This window comes from Mauremys reevesii, linkage group 7 (assembly GCF_016161935.1).
Source record: "Mauremys reevesii isolate NIE-2019 linkage group 7, ASM1616193v1, whole genome shotgun sequence".
Lineage (NCBI taxonomy): Eukaryota > Metazoa > Chordata > Testudines > Geoemydidae > Mauremys > Mauremys reevesii.
In genome coordinates, this window is record NC_052629.1 from 42,548,294 (window position 1) to 42,565,033 (window position 16,740).

A 16,740-nucleotide genomic window follows, 5' to 3' on the forward strand; every position below is an offset into this window, starting at 1 on the left:
TCACTTATCAGATTTATGTAAAAGCAACTTCAAAACTGGCAGTGAAGCCATAGCTGTGCCTACACAACCTCTTCTCCTCATAGGCCTTCCTTGTCCAGGGAGGATAATGTCTTGTGCATGGAGCCAGCATGGTTGGTTAGGCAGTTGCACACTAGGGTGAGCTGCTAGGTGTGCTTGCCAAGGTGGGCAGTCAGGAAAAGGCATTCAAAAATACAAGGATATTTTAAAGAGGGGGTGGATTCCAGGTTTTGTGACATCTGGCCAGTAGAATTTATGGTGACTAGAGCAGTCACCATCACAAGGAATGGATTATTGTGAGACAGCTGTTGGAGGACAGTTAGGGTAGACACAAGTCACAAAGTGTCTACACTTGCACTGTGTCAATCTCAGTAGGTTGACCACGGCTTCACACCATTCAAGGAGGTGGTTTTACTGCATCGCTGTAATGGGACATTTACTTCGTCCGGATACAAATTTGAGCATAGACACATGCACAAATAGATTGACACAAAGTGACTTACATTGACCTAACTTTGTAGTGTAGACCAGGATGAAAGAAAGTGTAGGTCCACTACTTAGCAGAGAACGAGAGCTAATAATGGAAGACACCAAGAAGGCTGAGGTGTTTTGTACCTGTTTTGCTTCAGTCTTCACTAAAAAATGACCAGATGCTTAACACAATTAATATTAACGATGAGGGGGAAGGAACAAAAGCCAGAACAGGGAAAGAACAAGTTAAAGAATATTTAGATAAGTTAGATGTATTCAAGTTGGCAGGGCCTGAATCTGTGCAGAAAGCAAACATTTAGATTTGGCATGACAAATACAGTATAAAAGACAATCGGGTAGCCTTTTATCTAAGTTGGAGAACCACAAATACCTGGGCACATGCAGAAAGATGTATGCAGCAAGTATAGATGTTAATGCCAAATTCCCTTATTTCAAAACTAATTTGGTCAGGATCAGGAAAACATGGAACTGCACAATGAACAAAGTTGAAAAACTATACAAGTACCTTATTTTTCTGTCTTGTATATAGACCTCACTTCTAAAGACTGAAACGAAGTGGGAAAGGCATTTCCAGTATTTTTTTTTAATTGTGGACCATTTCCTTATCAAACTTAGAGTTACACTTAGCCTTCAAAGTAAGAGCACTGGTTACAGAATGCTTGTGATGGGTATGATAGATTTAGAAACTGTTCCAAACCTCTAATCAAACCAGTACTTTTGGAAGGGTTCAGATGAAAAAAAAGAAAAGTTAGTTTCTGCCTGTCTCTCTGACAGCAAGCTGACATTCACTGCTTTTGGGCATGCAGCAGAAAGAGCAGGGGTATTTTTGAGCTATGCAGATCAATTTTCCTGCTGTGTGTCATGCCATTTGAAGAAAGGAGAGGTTAGTTTCTCATTGTATGTATTCAGGTTTCTCACATCATTGGGGATGAACAGCTAGTGTGTGTGTACATACATATGTGAATGCAACTTATGAGAATGCATATAATGCTAAAGGGAAAGCATGAACAGTCAAAAGAACTTAGAGGTGATGTGCAAATTAGCAAGGATAAGAGAAGTATTTAGTATTCAGCCAAATCAGAATTACGTTCCCCTTTTAAAGTTCCTCAGAGTCACAGATCACCAGCTCCCACTTCAAGTGGCAGGGCCACCGGGGCGGGGGGGGGTAAGTGGGGCAATTTGCCCCAGGCCCCACAGGGCCCCCCACGAGAATATAGTATTCTATAGTATTGCAACTTTTTTTTATGGAAGGGGCCCTTGAAATTGCTTTGCCCCAGACCCCCTGAATCCTCTGAGCGGCCCTGTCAAGTGGCACCCCACTATATACTATATTGGCCCCCTAACAACCTTGGGGAGACTATATTTAGCATAAAAACCTAGCAACTATGAAAATCTCTTCCTTTTTGCTTAATTAACAGACATATTTCCCAAGATTCTTAACTGATGAAAAGTTATTCTTTAAGAGAATGAGTAATTTAGGATAGTTCTTTTTCTGTGAATCAGTGAGATTTAACAGAAACCAGCTAAAATAATAAGATCAAATAGAGTATACATACCTTATTTGTAATACAACAAGTATAGGGCACTCCACAGGCTAACGGCCCTGGTGCAGAACACTCATGGTACATATTCTGTGACCAGTCTTTAAAATCTTCCCCACCACAACACTTAAACTTAAAAAAGAAAAAAAAATCTTTCTTAAAAAATATGTTTCTAATAATTGCAGAATGAATCAAATATAAAAATGAATTAATTTTAAGAAAGCTCAAATATCAGAGAGGAACGAGGCAGCAACTACTAAGGTATCTGCTTGTCATACCATTGACTCATTAGCAAAAGTTATAGGACAGCATGCCCCAAATTGTAGTCAAAGTCACAAATAAAATATGCAGGATAAGGGAAAATCAAATTTAAAATGCATTGGATCAGAGTCAATGTTTCTAGTAAAAAGCCCAAACATCTTTTATAGAAGAAACCAGTAAAACCATAGGATTAGAGGCAAAATGAAAGAAGAAAAGCTCTCAACATGTCTTTAGAGATGGTTAAATACAATATTTTGCATAAAATTGTATCCACAGGAAAGTTTCTATCTGACTGACAAGGAGGGAAAAGCTAAATTGAAAGATCTAGTTTGTTGTTAATGTACATATGCATTAATGGACAGTGTTGAAGCTGGGGCTGTAATGGGGCTATCAACTTGGCTTTGATTAGCAGGTGTGTGTGTGTACATTGTATTGCCCCTGAAACAGAAAGAATATTAAGACAGCTAAAGAATTGGGCTCCCGAAGACCAGGATCCAACTTCAATATGCTGTCTATTCAAAATGACTAGCAGCATTATGGATACATATCATGTCCCTCCATCATTCATTAAGCCATTACTCTAAGTTTGACAGTAAAAGTAACTGACACTCAGTCCTAGCTCTATTTCTGAAAGATGATAGATATTGGTTTGGATCTGAACACCACAAAACTTATTTCTTTTTTAGTTGAATTTTGAGCTGATCAATTTTGACCAGGTTCCTGTAATAATAAAAAAGAAAGAGTTTAAAAACACAAAAATGATATTTTATCTAGGGATGTTCTTGCAAATTATAAAAAACAGCAGAATGTTTTCAAAGTGATTTAATTAACAGAACAGGACTGTGATCCTGCAAACAAAACAAATATAATTAATTTACAGTAGTTTAATTAAAAAAGCCCCCTGCTATTGCTTTGTTCAAAACGAGGAAAAAGTGTGTTTATCTATCACTGGTACTTATAATCACTGTCCATACACATAACTATTTGTAGAACATGGAAACTCTTAGAAGGGTATGAACTAAAATGACAAGATATCTTAAAGATGGTTTGCTTTTGAAAACTTTTTCCATGTTCTACTTTGTTTTTGAAAGTACTGTGGTGTTTCCATAATGATGTTACAAAATGTGTGCCCCATCTAGAGCCATTTAAGCAAAAAGGTTTTAACACATCTATACATTGTATAGAATCCCTGAACACACATCTGAACACTTTCTGTTTCTTCTATAGTCTCAAAAGTATATGTCAGAATTCTTAAATAATCTAATAAACATCTTAACACAGTAGCTTTAATAAAGGCTACGAGTCAACCACATATGCTATTAAATACTGTTCAGCTGCACTCAACATCATTTGTGAATTTTAGTAACAGATATACCTCCTTCAGTAAGCATTTCAAGAAGAAATATGAAGAATTTGTTTAAGCAAAATACTTCATAGCTTTTGTAAGTGAGGCCCAGTCCAATGCCCATTACAGTGAATTTCAAAAGAAATCTTTGTGTTGTATTCAGCAGGATTTGGATCATACCCTTAGTCCCAGATTCACATTCAGAGGTATAGGGGTTGCAGTTTGCACTCCTCACACCTGAGAGGGAAAGGGGGCTTTAAAAGCCAACTAGAACTCCATAAAATCCTTGCCAGTTGAAAGTCTACAAGAGATTTTCCAGCTCACACAAGGGAGTCTATTCCCCCTGTTAATGGGAGTTAGATTAACACACCAATGGAAGAATATGCTCCGTAATATTTATTATCAAGAGTGACATTCAAGGGTTTACCACGTTCCCTTCTAGCATTAGTTTTAATTAAATACTCCCAGAAAAACAAACCTGCTTTTGAACAAAATCCATTATGTTTTTGAAGTCCAGATCATCATAATAATTCTTAATTCCTCTTCGGATATTATCATTTAAAAAGTCAATTGTCTAGGGGATAAAAGCAAAATAAGATGCATCACTTACATATACTACAACAATATTTAAGACTCAGCACTTATTGATAGGGTAACTAATGGGCATAAAACTATCACAAACAGATATTCTGTCATAATAGATGCAAGTAGTTACTAAATTAGGCCCTGATCATGTAAAGACTTATTCACTTGCTTAATTTTAAGCAGATAAGTAGTCCCATTGACACCACTGATTAAAGTTTAAGCACGTGCATATGTTTTTGGATAATCAGTGCCTTATTAGATGTCACTTTTTATGATAGGATAAATAATTAACATTGCCTAGCTATTACATAGCACTTTTCATCTATAGAACACAAAGCACTTGACAAAGGAGGCAAATATCATTATCCCCATTTTACAGATAAGAAAACCAAGGGATGGCGAAATGAAATGATTTGCCCAAGGTCAACCCGCAGGCTAGTGGCAGACACAGGAAACAGCCCAGGGCATCTGAGACCAAGTCTAGTGCAACCTGATCCTTAACAAGTCAGCTCAGATTGTGGGATTGGGGAATGGTCCAGATCCCTGGCAGCTCGAGGGCAATGCCAAAGGCAGCCCTCCTGGGTTAGAGGAGCTACAAATGGTAAATTCACAACCTTTCTCATTTTTGGAATGCCCGCCGAGAACTTTTCCTCTCAGCTTACCCAGAACACCTAGTCGAGTTCTGGGAAAACACTTCATCCAGTTCTCTGGGATTCAAAAACTCAGTGCAACTCCAGCTACTCATTCGGGTTACTTTATTAGGCATGTAACAACTCTATGCCCATCCTGGCCAGGCCCAGACACAAGGGAGTTAGGTACAGGATGGAAACAAAAGCACACATCATGTCACACACTGCACAGTATATATACATTTTTTCAAGCTACTAATATCTATACTTCTTGAATCTAATTGGTTTGTACATCGTATAGATCATGTAAGGACCAGTCACTTTGCAGATCATGGAAACCCCAATTGCTTATGTCCTCACCTTAATATTACAAGCTTATCAGTTCAGGGTGTTCCCGCTTATCGCAACCAGTCTCCAGCACACAGTCTCTCACACCCTTGTTTACAGTGTAACCTTGCACCCAAATCAAGCTATATGCAAGTTTACTCATGCCCAGCAAGATCTATGCCTACACTTAAAACTGACAGGATTAGCTGGATGGACCCAGGCACACTCCATAAAGGGAGGCACAAAGTGGAACCAGGCTTCTTCCTGCTCTACCTTCCTTGCTGCTCCACCTCCCAGTCTCTGTTGCCCTCCTTCCTTCAGGGCTATTCCTTGCATGAAGTACATGCTGTGAGGTTCACTGGGTTGGAAGAGATTTCATGGGTACATGTGGTAGAATTCATTTGTCTTTGATTTGCAAAATCACAACTTTGTCTGGCAGATTGGGTTAGATTCCCTTCAGGTGATAAAATTAACAAAGAGGTGATTGGTGCTCTCAACCCTACAGTGGTCAGGAGTTAGAATAATGCCTCTTACTAGTACATTGGGTCTAAAAAAAGGGCCTGGAGATGCATGGAGGCCTAGGCACTTAGAAAATGTTGTTCACTCTCATAATTTTATCCAAGACTTGCAATATTTGGTTGTTCTTCTTAATCCCAAACTCATGGAACCATGTGATTATGTAAGACTCTCAGCTTCCATGTTTTAAAAAGTTTCTAACTCTCAAGTTTGCGGAGAAAAGATTGAAAACATAAATCCTAAAGGCTGTAAAACCAGAAGGGCAATAAGTGGATCTGGTTTTTATTTTAAAAAGACACATTTTATGAGGTCTGACTCACAATTTGTGTATGCTTGAGTTGGCAATACTGCTTATGTAAGGCCTGGTTGTTATGTAAGGCCTCATGAAGAGGTCTGCACAAGACTTTGGCCTCGATCAGGTTTTAGAACAGCTGCAAGACTTGGTAGGTCTTAGAGTAACATGGGTTTGCTTTGGGCCAGAATATGTTAGGATGCTCTGTCTTTGAGCATTGGAAAGTGGTCTTCTCTCCTTTTCACTGCTGCCAGGAAAAGTGCCTTTAGAAAACACTGTGTTTAAGTTAAAAGTTTAGTACAGTTCCTGTCACTCGTAAGGTTGCCAGGTGTCTGGTTTTAGACTGGACCACCTGGTCGAAAAGGGACCCTGGTGGTTCCAGTCAGCACAGCTGACTGGACTGTTAAAAGTCCGGTTGATGCGGGGCTGGCAGGCTCCCTACCTGACTCTGCACAGCTCCCGGGAAGCAGCTGGCATGTCCCCCCAGCTCCTAGGCATAAGGGCAGCCACAGGGATTCCATGCACTGCCCCCGCTCCACGCGCTGGCTCCCCCCGGCCAATGGGAGCTGCGGGGGCAGTACCTGCAGGCAGGGGCAGCGCACAGAGCCTCCTGGCTGCCCCTCCACCTAGGAGCCAGAGGGACATGCCGGCTACTTCCCAGGAGCCCGCACCCTGAACACCCTCCTGCACCCCAACCCCCTGCCCCAGCGCTGAGCCCCTTCCTGCACTCAAACTCTTTCCCAGAGCCCAGACCCCATAGCCCCTCCCACACCCCAACCCCCTGCCTCAGCTCGGAGCTCCCTCCTACACTCCAAACCCCTCAGTCCCACACCCCCAGCCCGGAGCCCCTTCCTGCATCCCAAATCCCTCATCCCCAGCCCCACCCCAGAGCCCGCACCCTTAGCCAGAGCCATCAGCCCCTCCCACATCCCAACCCCCTGCCCCAGACCAGTGAAAATGAGCGAGAGAGTGAGGGGGGGAGAGAATGAGGGGAGGCGAGGCCTTGAAGAAGGCACAGGGCAGGAGCGTGGCCTCAGGGAAGAGACAGAGCAGAGGGTGGAGCAAGGGTATTTGGTTTTCTGAGATTAGAAAGTTGGCAACCCTAGTTACTTGGCCAAAATATTTCAATATCTGTCTCTATCCTCACTGCTCCCCTGCCATTCCCAATGATACAAAGCAGAATAATCTCTCATCAAACATACAAATAGTTTATGGTCTAACATGAAAATAAATAATTGTGCTAAAGATCATTAGTGAAAAAAGAGCTTCAGTTTCGCTGGAATAGAAAGGTGAGGGAAGAAATGAATATTTGCATACTTTACAATCATGGCATTGAGCACATATAAAAGTTATCCAGAAAAGAAGCTGTAGATATAAGAAGCGATGTCTCCTGAGCTCAGTGTATGGGAACTACAGACATGAATCAAGAAGAGAGCCTAAGAGGTAAGAAAAAAATGTCTAGAACTTTTCTCTTTTAAGTATCCAGTACAGTCACAGCCTTCCTGAAATAGGCAGTGCTCAGAACCAGAACACCTCAATCTTCCTTACAACTAAAACTTCCATAATTAAGAAATGTATCAAGACTAGACTTCACTGGTCAGAAATAGGTACAGTAGTTTCCTTGGTATGCAGAGAATGCCCCACAATAAATAAAGTCTGTAGAAAGAATAAAGTATTGTGTTCACTTCTTCTATTCTGTTAATATTAGATTTCTTAAATCCCAATAAAACAAATGTCTGCAGAAAACAATTGATTATATAAGAAATCTAATCTTCATCTTTTTGCCAATGTCAAATACACCCTTTATCCAAGAATCAAAATCCTGCAAGTGGGTGGACTCAACTGATGGATCTTTTAATTTCTAACTTTTGTACACTTATATAAGAGCATCCCAAAAGAAGAGAATAACACTGTAAAAGTCAAGAATATATCAATAAGAAAACCAAATTTGTCTTCACAATATGCAAAATTAAACTATAAAAACTGAAAATTAAATAAATAGTTTAGAGTTTGAGTCTATAAACCTGTATTTCTTTATACCTAGTTGAAAACAATTGTGAGGGAGCACACATAAAGCAAGCTAAAGATTTATAATACATTTGTATACCTAGATCTGCACACAATCACAGATTTGGTCTCTCCTCTCTCCAAGCCCTCAACTTTTCTTGACATTTTTGTTCAGTTCTGACACACAAGGAAGAAGCTAACTGAGGCCACAGTAGTTCTTTCCCTATAGCTCTGGTAGCTTAACATTAGTAGTAGTAGTTTAACAGTATAGCCAACACATATCTATGCAAGAAGATGGACTCATTTTCTTCAGCTGTCAGCTCCTCAGGGAAAGCCTTCATGAGAGCACCTTCCTTCAGACTTCAAGAAACAGAAACAGAAGATGTTCATTACAACAAGGTAGGTCCCATGAGCTTGTCAGGGTGGCTTGTTCCTCATCATGACTAAGGCTATGTCTACACTACAAACTTTGACTGCAACATATCAGTATAAACACGCCCCAAGTAGTATATCTATCACTCATGCACGTGCATACTTGGCTCCTTGAGTCAGAGCTGCACACGCTCACCAGGATTGCTTGCATCAATGCACTGTGTGGTGCACCATGGGCAGGTAACCCAATGTGCAACTCACCACCATCCAGCGCACTGTCTTTTGGAAAGTTTTGGCAATGCATGTTGGGGCAGTAATGAATTGTGCAGAGGTGACTGGGAGCAAGGGATCAACTTCCCAGCCTGCAACTATCTCCATCCCATAATTTCATCCATATCCCATAATTTTTGTGCCACCTTCTGGCAACTGCATGTAGTGTGGTAGCTCTCTTTCTCGTGCGGCAACTGCCTCCTTCTGCAGTATAGCCCACCCATCTGGGCCAGATCAATCCTAGGGCTTTCCCCTGCTGGGGTAGTCCAAACAAAACAAAGGGAAATTAATAATTGAAGTTCATATGAGAGGAAGAGGGGAATGCTTCCCTCTCAGGCTGTCTCTGTAGCAGGTCCTCCCTTCCCTCAGGGAGGTACCCTTTGGCAGTTGTCCTGGGGAAAGATTTTGCCTTTCCTTCCACTCTCTTCTGCTGGGATTGCAGCTCTGGTCTCTCCTCTGCTCTGCCACCAAATGAGCTGCTCCCCTACCTTTTAACTCCTCTACCAATTGGTGCATTTCCTACAGGTGTGGAGGGGCAGGGCTGGCTGAACCCAGAGCAGTTCCTTAACCCCTTGTTGCCCAGTGTGGGATTTGTATACCCCATCACATTCCCCTAAAGTTTTAAACAAAACATGCTTACTGACACTTCTGCTTCAGAGTGTTTGTGCACAGCACCACTCAACACCAGCCATGGTGAGTATGGCCCACCAGGGGTGAGGGAAATGAGGAGGAAATTGCTTGATTGCATGAGACTATGAGTATAGAGCAATGGCACTGAAAACTGGCACCATTTTCACAGGCGGTGGTCATTTTAACTGAAATCTCCCTCCTGAGGGTAACAAAAGCACAGAGAGCACAGCTGCTGCCAGTATCCCACATGGGCCCGTATGCCACTAGCCTGTTTACTGCAATGGTGTGTGCCAAAGTTACAGCCAACTGGCGTGGGAAGCATCCTACCACAGAGGAAGAAATAAGGCTGCCATTCACAGAAACCTTCAGGAGAGGATTGCAGAGTACCTCGATGAAAGTTTCAGCAATATCTTTCAGGAGGACAAGGGAAATTCCCATGTACACACACAAAGTGCTCTGTATGGCCCCCACCACATAACTCTATAGGGGGATGAAAAGCAGATAACAACACTATCTCTGTTTGTTGTACCAATGCTTCTTCCAATACCAGTAAATTAATGAAAAGTCAATAGCTGTGTCCTGCTAAGTTGGGGGCATCATTAGTACATAACTGAAAGGAGAAATACATTTATACACATACTCCAATTTCCTTCCCCTTGACCTGGGCTCAACTGCCTGACTGATTGGATTACAAGTAGAATCTCAAAAAGGTCCTGGTTCATGGCATAGCTGGACTCCCTGGTTGCATGTTCCCCATCATCATCATCATCCTTGCTGTTCACAGGTATCCACGGTGATCTGCAGGTTGTGGTCAGGTCTCCACCAAGTATGGCATGCAACTCATTGTATAAAGGGCAGGTCTGTGGCTCAGCATCAGCTTGACTGTTGGCCTCCCAGGCCTTCTGGTATGCCTGCCACAGGTACTTCACTTTCACACGGCACTTTTGCTGATCCTCCATGCAATCTGCTTGCAGATATCTACATTTCTGTGGCTGGTCCATATCTGTGCCTGCACAGCCTCTTCTCCCCACAGTCCCAGGAGGTCCAATATCTCCAGTCTAGTCCAGGCCAGAGTATGTCTGGAATGTGTAGCCGGCATGGGCAGCTGGGCACTTGCACACAACAATGGAGAGCCAACATGTGTGCTCGCTGAGCTGAACAATCAGGAAAATGCATTTCAAAAATTTGTGGGGTTTTACAGGTGGAGAGGTCTTCTGGTCTCCACGTCCTTTGGGCAGTGCCGTTCACAAATGTGACCAGAGCAGTCAGGGTTGGGCATTGTGGGACAGCTGCTGGAGGACAATTAGGGTCAACATAAGTAACGCAGCATCTACACACATGCTGTGTTGACCCCAGTACATCGAACAAGACTCAGCGCTGCTTGGGGAGGTGGTGTTATGGTATCGCCATAACAGGGTGCTTAGATCAGAGGGAGACAAATTTAAGTGTAGACACATGCACAATTAGATCAACACAAGTCAGCTTATGTCAATCTACTTTGTAGTATAGACCGTGCCTTAGTCCCCAAAGGATGGTCAGTGGTCATCTCACCTCTTTCATTCTGGGAATCTCATTTTCCCTTCTGAAGCCCTCATCTATTTCTCTTCTAGTTAACTGTAATTGCTCATCCCTTGGCTAGAAAGGCAAAGGAGAGGGCTCATCTGACATGTAAAAGATTGCAGATATTTGCTAAGGGAGGGAGGGAATAAAGATTCTCCAGCTTAGTTATATCTGATAATGTTTCAGAAGGTTGAGATCCAACTGGTGTATCTTATTGGCTGATAATTGCGTGCAAGAGACATTGTGCTGCTGTCCTGATGAATTCATTTCTGCTGCACAATAGGAAATAATAAAACAACCTTCCACAGGCAAATAGAAGTAGGAAGAGAAGATAAGAAGATGCTTTTCTAGAAGAGATGTATATCTTATATTTATACACACCACCAAACTTTCATATTTCCACGTGCATGATAGTTTTCTTTCTTGATCAAATTGAAGCAATATTCTGCCTAATTGGATACCAGAAGGGATGATACTTGTGCTTAGTCAAATTCTCAATTTTGGTTATCCCATGGGAAACTTAGAGCTAATGTGATGTGGTGCAGTTTCATGCTGCCATCTAGAGAATCAGTAGCAATGAATATAAAATGTACTTGTTACTTTCAGGAAGTATAAAATATACTTGTTCAAGAACAAGAAAGAACAGTGGGCTGAATAAGCAAGTCAGCACTCCATGGAATCATCCTTTATGTCAGAAGCTCAAGGACAATACATAACCTCTGTTTTTAAAAAGAAGGATGTACACTTCAGTGTTACATGATATTTTTCAAGGCACAATTAAACTGTAAAATGAACACACACACAAAATATTGAATCTAGATTAACAACCAGAATCCCCTAGAGAATACACAAATGGCCCCATAAAAATGAAATTGTTATAACAATTTCAAACATCCCTTACATACTAGAACAACAGGGACTGACTGTACATAATAGCTGCATGAAAAATAAATACTTAACTGATACTTTCTCTGTTATGAAAGATAAAGGATGGTAAACAGATGCCATTATAAGATGTTTCTTACAGTAAGTATGACTCAAAGCAAAGCAACGTAACATTTCAGCTTTCAGAGGGAAGTGGCTTATGCAAAACATCAGCATTTAAATTCAGTGCATCACTGAATACAATAGGATGTTTAAAATCATTTCCTTACCCATAAACCATTAGCACCAAGCTCTCCACCAACCCTAAAAGAGGGTAGTACAGCCCCCAGATCCCTTCAGTTATTAATCTCTCTGCTGAGAGAGTCAACTAAGCCAATAGAAATAAAGTTGTGAGGGGAGAGTCAGAGGAATGACCAATTGGACCCTTTTCTTTATGAAAATCAATAGCAACCCTTTCCCCACACTCAAAAACCAGCAAATTGAACTTCAGATTTTTTATTTACCATGACCCAAATCTTCTATTTACTATAATGTCCGCTCATTTTGATTCTAATACAATGTAAACACATTTGCAGGGTTCCATTCTGATATCTAGTTTCTCACTTTAAGTGGAATTTAGAAGAATAATTTGCTCAATGTTAAGTATACGTTACTGTCACTGTTAAATATAACTTTTAAAAGTGAAGATAACCCATCTTTTGATGTTACAATTCAATTTCAGAACTTCACTGTAGCATCAAGTGGAAAGAGCAATGCTGGGGAAAGGGAAAGCTTGTTTCAATACAACAGTGAGAAGTAAAATGGCAAGATTCATCGTTTAAAAATTATGTGTTTAAAGCTATCCATAAGAACGCTTTCTTTCGAAGAGATAGATGTAGGACACTGGGGGGGGTGGCCCTTTGTTTTTTGCTCCTTTGTTCCTTTTGAATGTTCTTACTGATTTTGCCAATAGAAAAAATAAAAATAAATGTGTATAGGCTTCTGCTACTTAACCTGGCATATACATTTATGTCCTAAAACTTTAACAGAAAAGAGTAATCTATTACCTATCTGCCAAAAACACACACACACACAGATTAAACAGTCCATTTTTTAATTTAATCAATATGCAAAGTGTTTGGTTGATCTAGTCTGTCAGAGCAAAGTAGTTTGGTTATTGAAAGAAAGATTCTCTGACCTAGTAACAGAACTGAGATAATGTTAAGCACTACTATACTAACATACACGAGTAAGGTGAAAATGAAATGCAAAACAGATTGTTCACCCAGAAGTGCCCAAGTCTCCCTAGGCAGCTGAAATTTTCAGAAAGCAGCAAACGGTGGGACATGGGAGATAAAACGAAGAAAAGCATTTCACAACACAGAAAGCTTTTGCAAACCAATTCTGCATGTATTGCAGATCCTTACTAATGAGCCATACACATAACCTTTTCCTTTAGCCTTCAGTCTCAAAATAAGTTGCACAAGTTATGACACTTCCTTTTTTCCTACTAATTTGAAAAAAACTTTAAAAATAGTACCTTTCTTTAGTCCCTCACCTTTTAGTGTTCAGATGTAAACAGTGTAGCCACGCATTTGCATATTGTACATAATATTACTAAGGAGTAAAAAACAAACTAATTTTGCTCACCTTATTTCTGAAGATCAGTGCCACAACTCCACCGACCAGTTCAATGAGGAGACAAATACCAAGGATGTACATAAACTGCAAAATGTAATTGGAAAAAAATATCCTAAATAAGCTTAGGATCAAATTTCCTCAGTTATTCCTTCAATTGTTCTGCTTTAAATCAGGAATTTTTAACCTCCAACATACTGAACAATTTTTTAAATCTCGATATACTTTTGAAGACAACAAGAAAACTCAAGGTTAATATATATATAAACTGTGGTTTGGAGGTTTCAGAGTAGAAGCCGTGTTAGTCTGTATCCGCAAAAAGAACAGGAGTACTTGTGGCACCTTAGAGACTAACAAATTTATTTCAGCTTTTAAAGACTTGCATTGCATTTATCATGACAAAACACCTCTTCCTCTCTTTATAACAGCATCATAGCTCTTGGAATAGCATATTAACAAACTGCTAGAACAAACACAGAACATTATGTTTTTGTGCTTCCTGAAAAGATCAGTAGTATTCAAGGTCAGCCAAATCTGGGACTTAGTACATTTGATAGCAAAGTGAGAGCGCTTTAAGAGGGTCAGATGTTAACTACCACCTTTTCCAGAAACATGAGGGCAAAAACTAGTGCTGTACTATGTACGTAGAGCACTGGAAATTTTTGTACTTCCTGCTTCTGACCTACTCCTTCCTCTCCCAACCCCCAACCAGGAAAATACAGTTTGTCACTTGTTTACCCTTGGTATGTGTCTGTGTTCACAAGGCCCAGAAGTAAACACTGCAGACTGCCCACATTAATAAACTGAGCTTATTCAGACTGTTGTGAACGACCTGGAACTACTACAGATCAAAGTCTTTTCCTCTGCTAGAGACAGAATTAGTCTAAGAAACAAGCACCATGAACCTTCACTGGGAAGCAATACCGCTGTAAAATTAGAGACTATGATCATTCAACCTCGGATTCTCAGCAGTTTTCTCTGTATCTGTATGGTATCTGTCAATTTCCAGTGTACTTTTAAAAATCGCAGTCACCCATCATTTTAGCCTACATTACGTATCACATTTAAGTATTCAGTAAATAAAATTTGACAGGTGAATAAAAATTATGTTTATATGTTTTCCTTATTGTAATTTATGTTTATGACTTAAGTTTGTGACCACAGCACTCTGCAGGGGTGAACAGAATTGCCCTCAAATAGCTACACTCATTCTTTCACAAAAATAGCAGAGAAGTGCTAGGTTACTGCTGTTTCCTCCTCAGGGGTCTCAGCTCTAAGACTTTGAGGAGCTATGTGCTACAATGCCATCAATATACTGAATATGCAGTTGTACATCTCCTTTTCAATGAACCCCACAGAACCATTCCCCCTGCTTTCCCCAATGAACGGTAGACAGAGATCTGGATGTGAGCCAACTTGTTTAGATTCAGTCTGAGTCTGCCATCTCCCCAAAATGCTTCTTCTGACAACTAGCTTCTCAGTTTAATGCCTTAACCCAGGAGTTCTCAAACTTCGTTGTGCCGTGAGCCCCTTCTGACAACAAAAATTACTACATGATCCCAGGAGGGGGGATGGAAGCCTGAGCCCGCCCGAGCCCTGCCTCCCTGAGTGGGGAGGCCAAAGCCCGCGTCCCACCACTCAAATATCTGGCCACTGCAACTATTTGAGAACAGAGAAGAGTAGAACCTTGAAACTGCGAATTACTTTGATAGATGGATTTTGCAGCAGTTCTCAAACTGTGGGTTGGGACCCTGTAGATGGGCGGACTCACCCCTGCGGCACCTCCTGCTGGTGACTTCTGGGAATTAGCTTGATTCAGCTCTGGAGCGCCCTCTGCAGGCCAGTGATCCGCCTATCCTCTGGCCCCTGTGTCCCTCCCTGGACCTAGTGCCCTTTTACATGGGGTGCTGTCCCCTGGCAGTAATCCCTTTCTCTCAGGGTCTCCCCTCCCCAGGGAACCCCCAACCTCCATCCCCACCTTGCCTCAGTACATGGCTACTGCCAGTCATTGTCTAGCCCCACGTCCTGGGGCAGACTGCAGTATCAGCCTACTCATCACTGACAAGGAGGGTTTGGGCCTGCTGCCTTGGCCTACCCCTGAGCTGCCCTCTGCAACCCCCAGTACCTATTAGCCCAATGCTAGGCCGCAGCCTGGGGCTTTCCAGGCTAGAGCTCCCCAGCTCCTCTGCCTTTTCCCAGCCCTGCTTCACTCAGGTACCTTGTGTCTAGCTCCCTGCAGCCAGGCCCTTCTCCCACTACAAACAGAGAGAGACTAACTGGCTTCTGGCTTCCCTGGCCTTCTTATAAGGCCCTGTTGCTCAGTTTGGGGCATGGCCAGAGCTGCAGCCACTTCCCCCAATCAGCCCAGCCTAAAGGCTGCTTTCTCCAGCCACAACCCCCTCCCAGGGCTGTTTTTAACCCCTTCAGGGCAGGAGCAGGGTAAGCACCCTGCTACAGACCCCAAAGTGGGTTGTGACTCTGTTTTAATGGGGTCGCTAGGGCTGGCTTAGACTTGCTGGGGCCTGGGGCCAAAGCCCAAGGGCTTCAGCCCTGGGTGGCGGGGCTCAGGTTACAGGCCCCCTGCCTGGGGCTGAAGCCCTTGGGCTTCGGCTTTGGCCTCCCCTGGGTGGTGGGGAGGGCGGCAGCTCCCGCAGACGTCAATAATGATCTCAGTGGGAGCAGAGCTAGGCCAATGCTGAGCACTTGTGAAAATCCCACTTGTACATATTAAATAATAATCCAGATGATTCATTACAAAGATGCCTGTACAAAGAAATATTTGTAAGAACAGGTCGTCATAAAGGATTTTATAATGTTTAATTAAAGTCAGAAAAGTGACTTGATTGTATTGCTTTTAAAGTTGTGTGTACCAGCCTTGCTTTACATAGTTTCTCTCTATTATTTAATTGAAGGAGAGGAAAAAATACTGTGTTTTTTTTTATACAATGTTATAAAAGATAGATGAAGGAATGGTTAGGGTGGTTGAGTTCAAGTAATATCTAAAAATACAAAAACTATAAAAGACAGTAAAAAATGGAGTACTTACTGCTTGAAGAAGGCATATATTGTCTCTTAAAGAAGCCAGTACACCCACAAATGATACAAGAAACATTACAATGCCCAAGAGTATTAAAATAATTGCTGGGGCTAGAAAGGCACTTTCAAGGGTTTTATACTTCTGTCTTTCAACTTCTGCATAAATTCCAATAGCAAGAACAAGTGCTCCTATCAACTGCAATGAAAAAAAAAAGAAAAACAGGTGTTATTTTTTTCAAATAATAATATTTACCTTAAATATAGAGATGTCATTTAATGAATTGTATTAAATTTGTCTTTGTCACTTTTTGTCATATACAAATATTGTCACTAATTGCTTTGGAATGAATTACAAAT

General features: G+C 41.5%; 1 protein-coding gene across 3 annotated transcripts in view; it reads right to left on the reverse strand.

The window, feature by feature from the left end:
* The window catches only part of TSPAN15 (tetraspanin 15), a 38,756-nt gene that overhangs the window by 9,579 nt on the left and 12,437 nt on the right, over positions 1 to 16,740 (reverse strand). For all 3 annotated transcript variants that reach the window (XM_039481613.1, XM_039481615.1, XM_039481614.1), the window contains exons 2-5: positions 16,394 to 16,579; positions 13,360 to 13,434; positions 4,136 to 4,231; positions 2,067 to 2,183 (exon numbers count right to left, since the gene is read on the reverse strand). In XM_039481613.1, the coding sequence (XP_039337547.1) occupies positions 2,067 to 2,183; positions 4,136 to 4,231; positions 13,360 to 13,434; positions 16,394 to 16,579 (474 nt within the window). The remainder of the gene's footprint in view (positions 1 to 2,066; positions 2,184 to 4,135; positions 4,232 to 13,359; positions 13,435 to 16,393; positions 16,580 to 16,740) is intronic.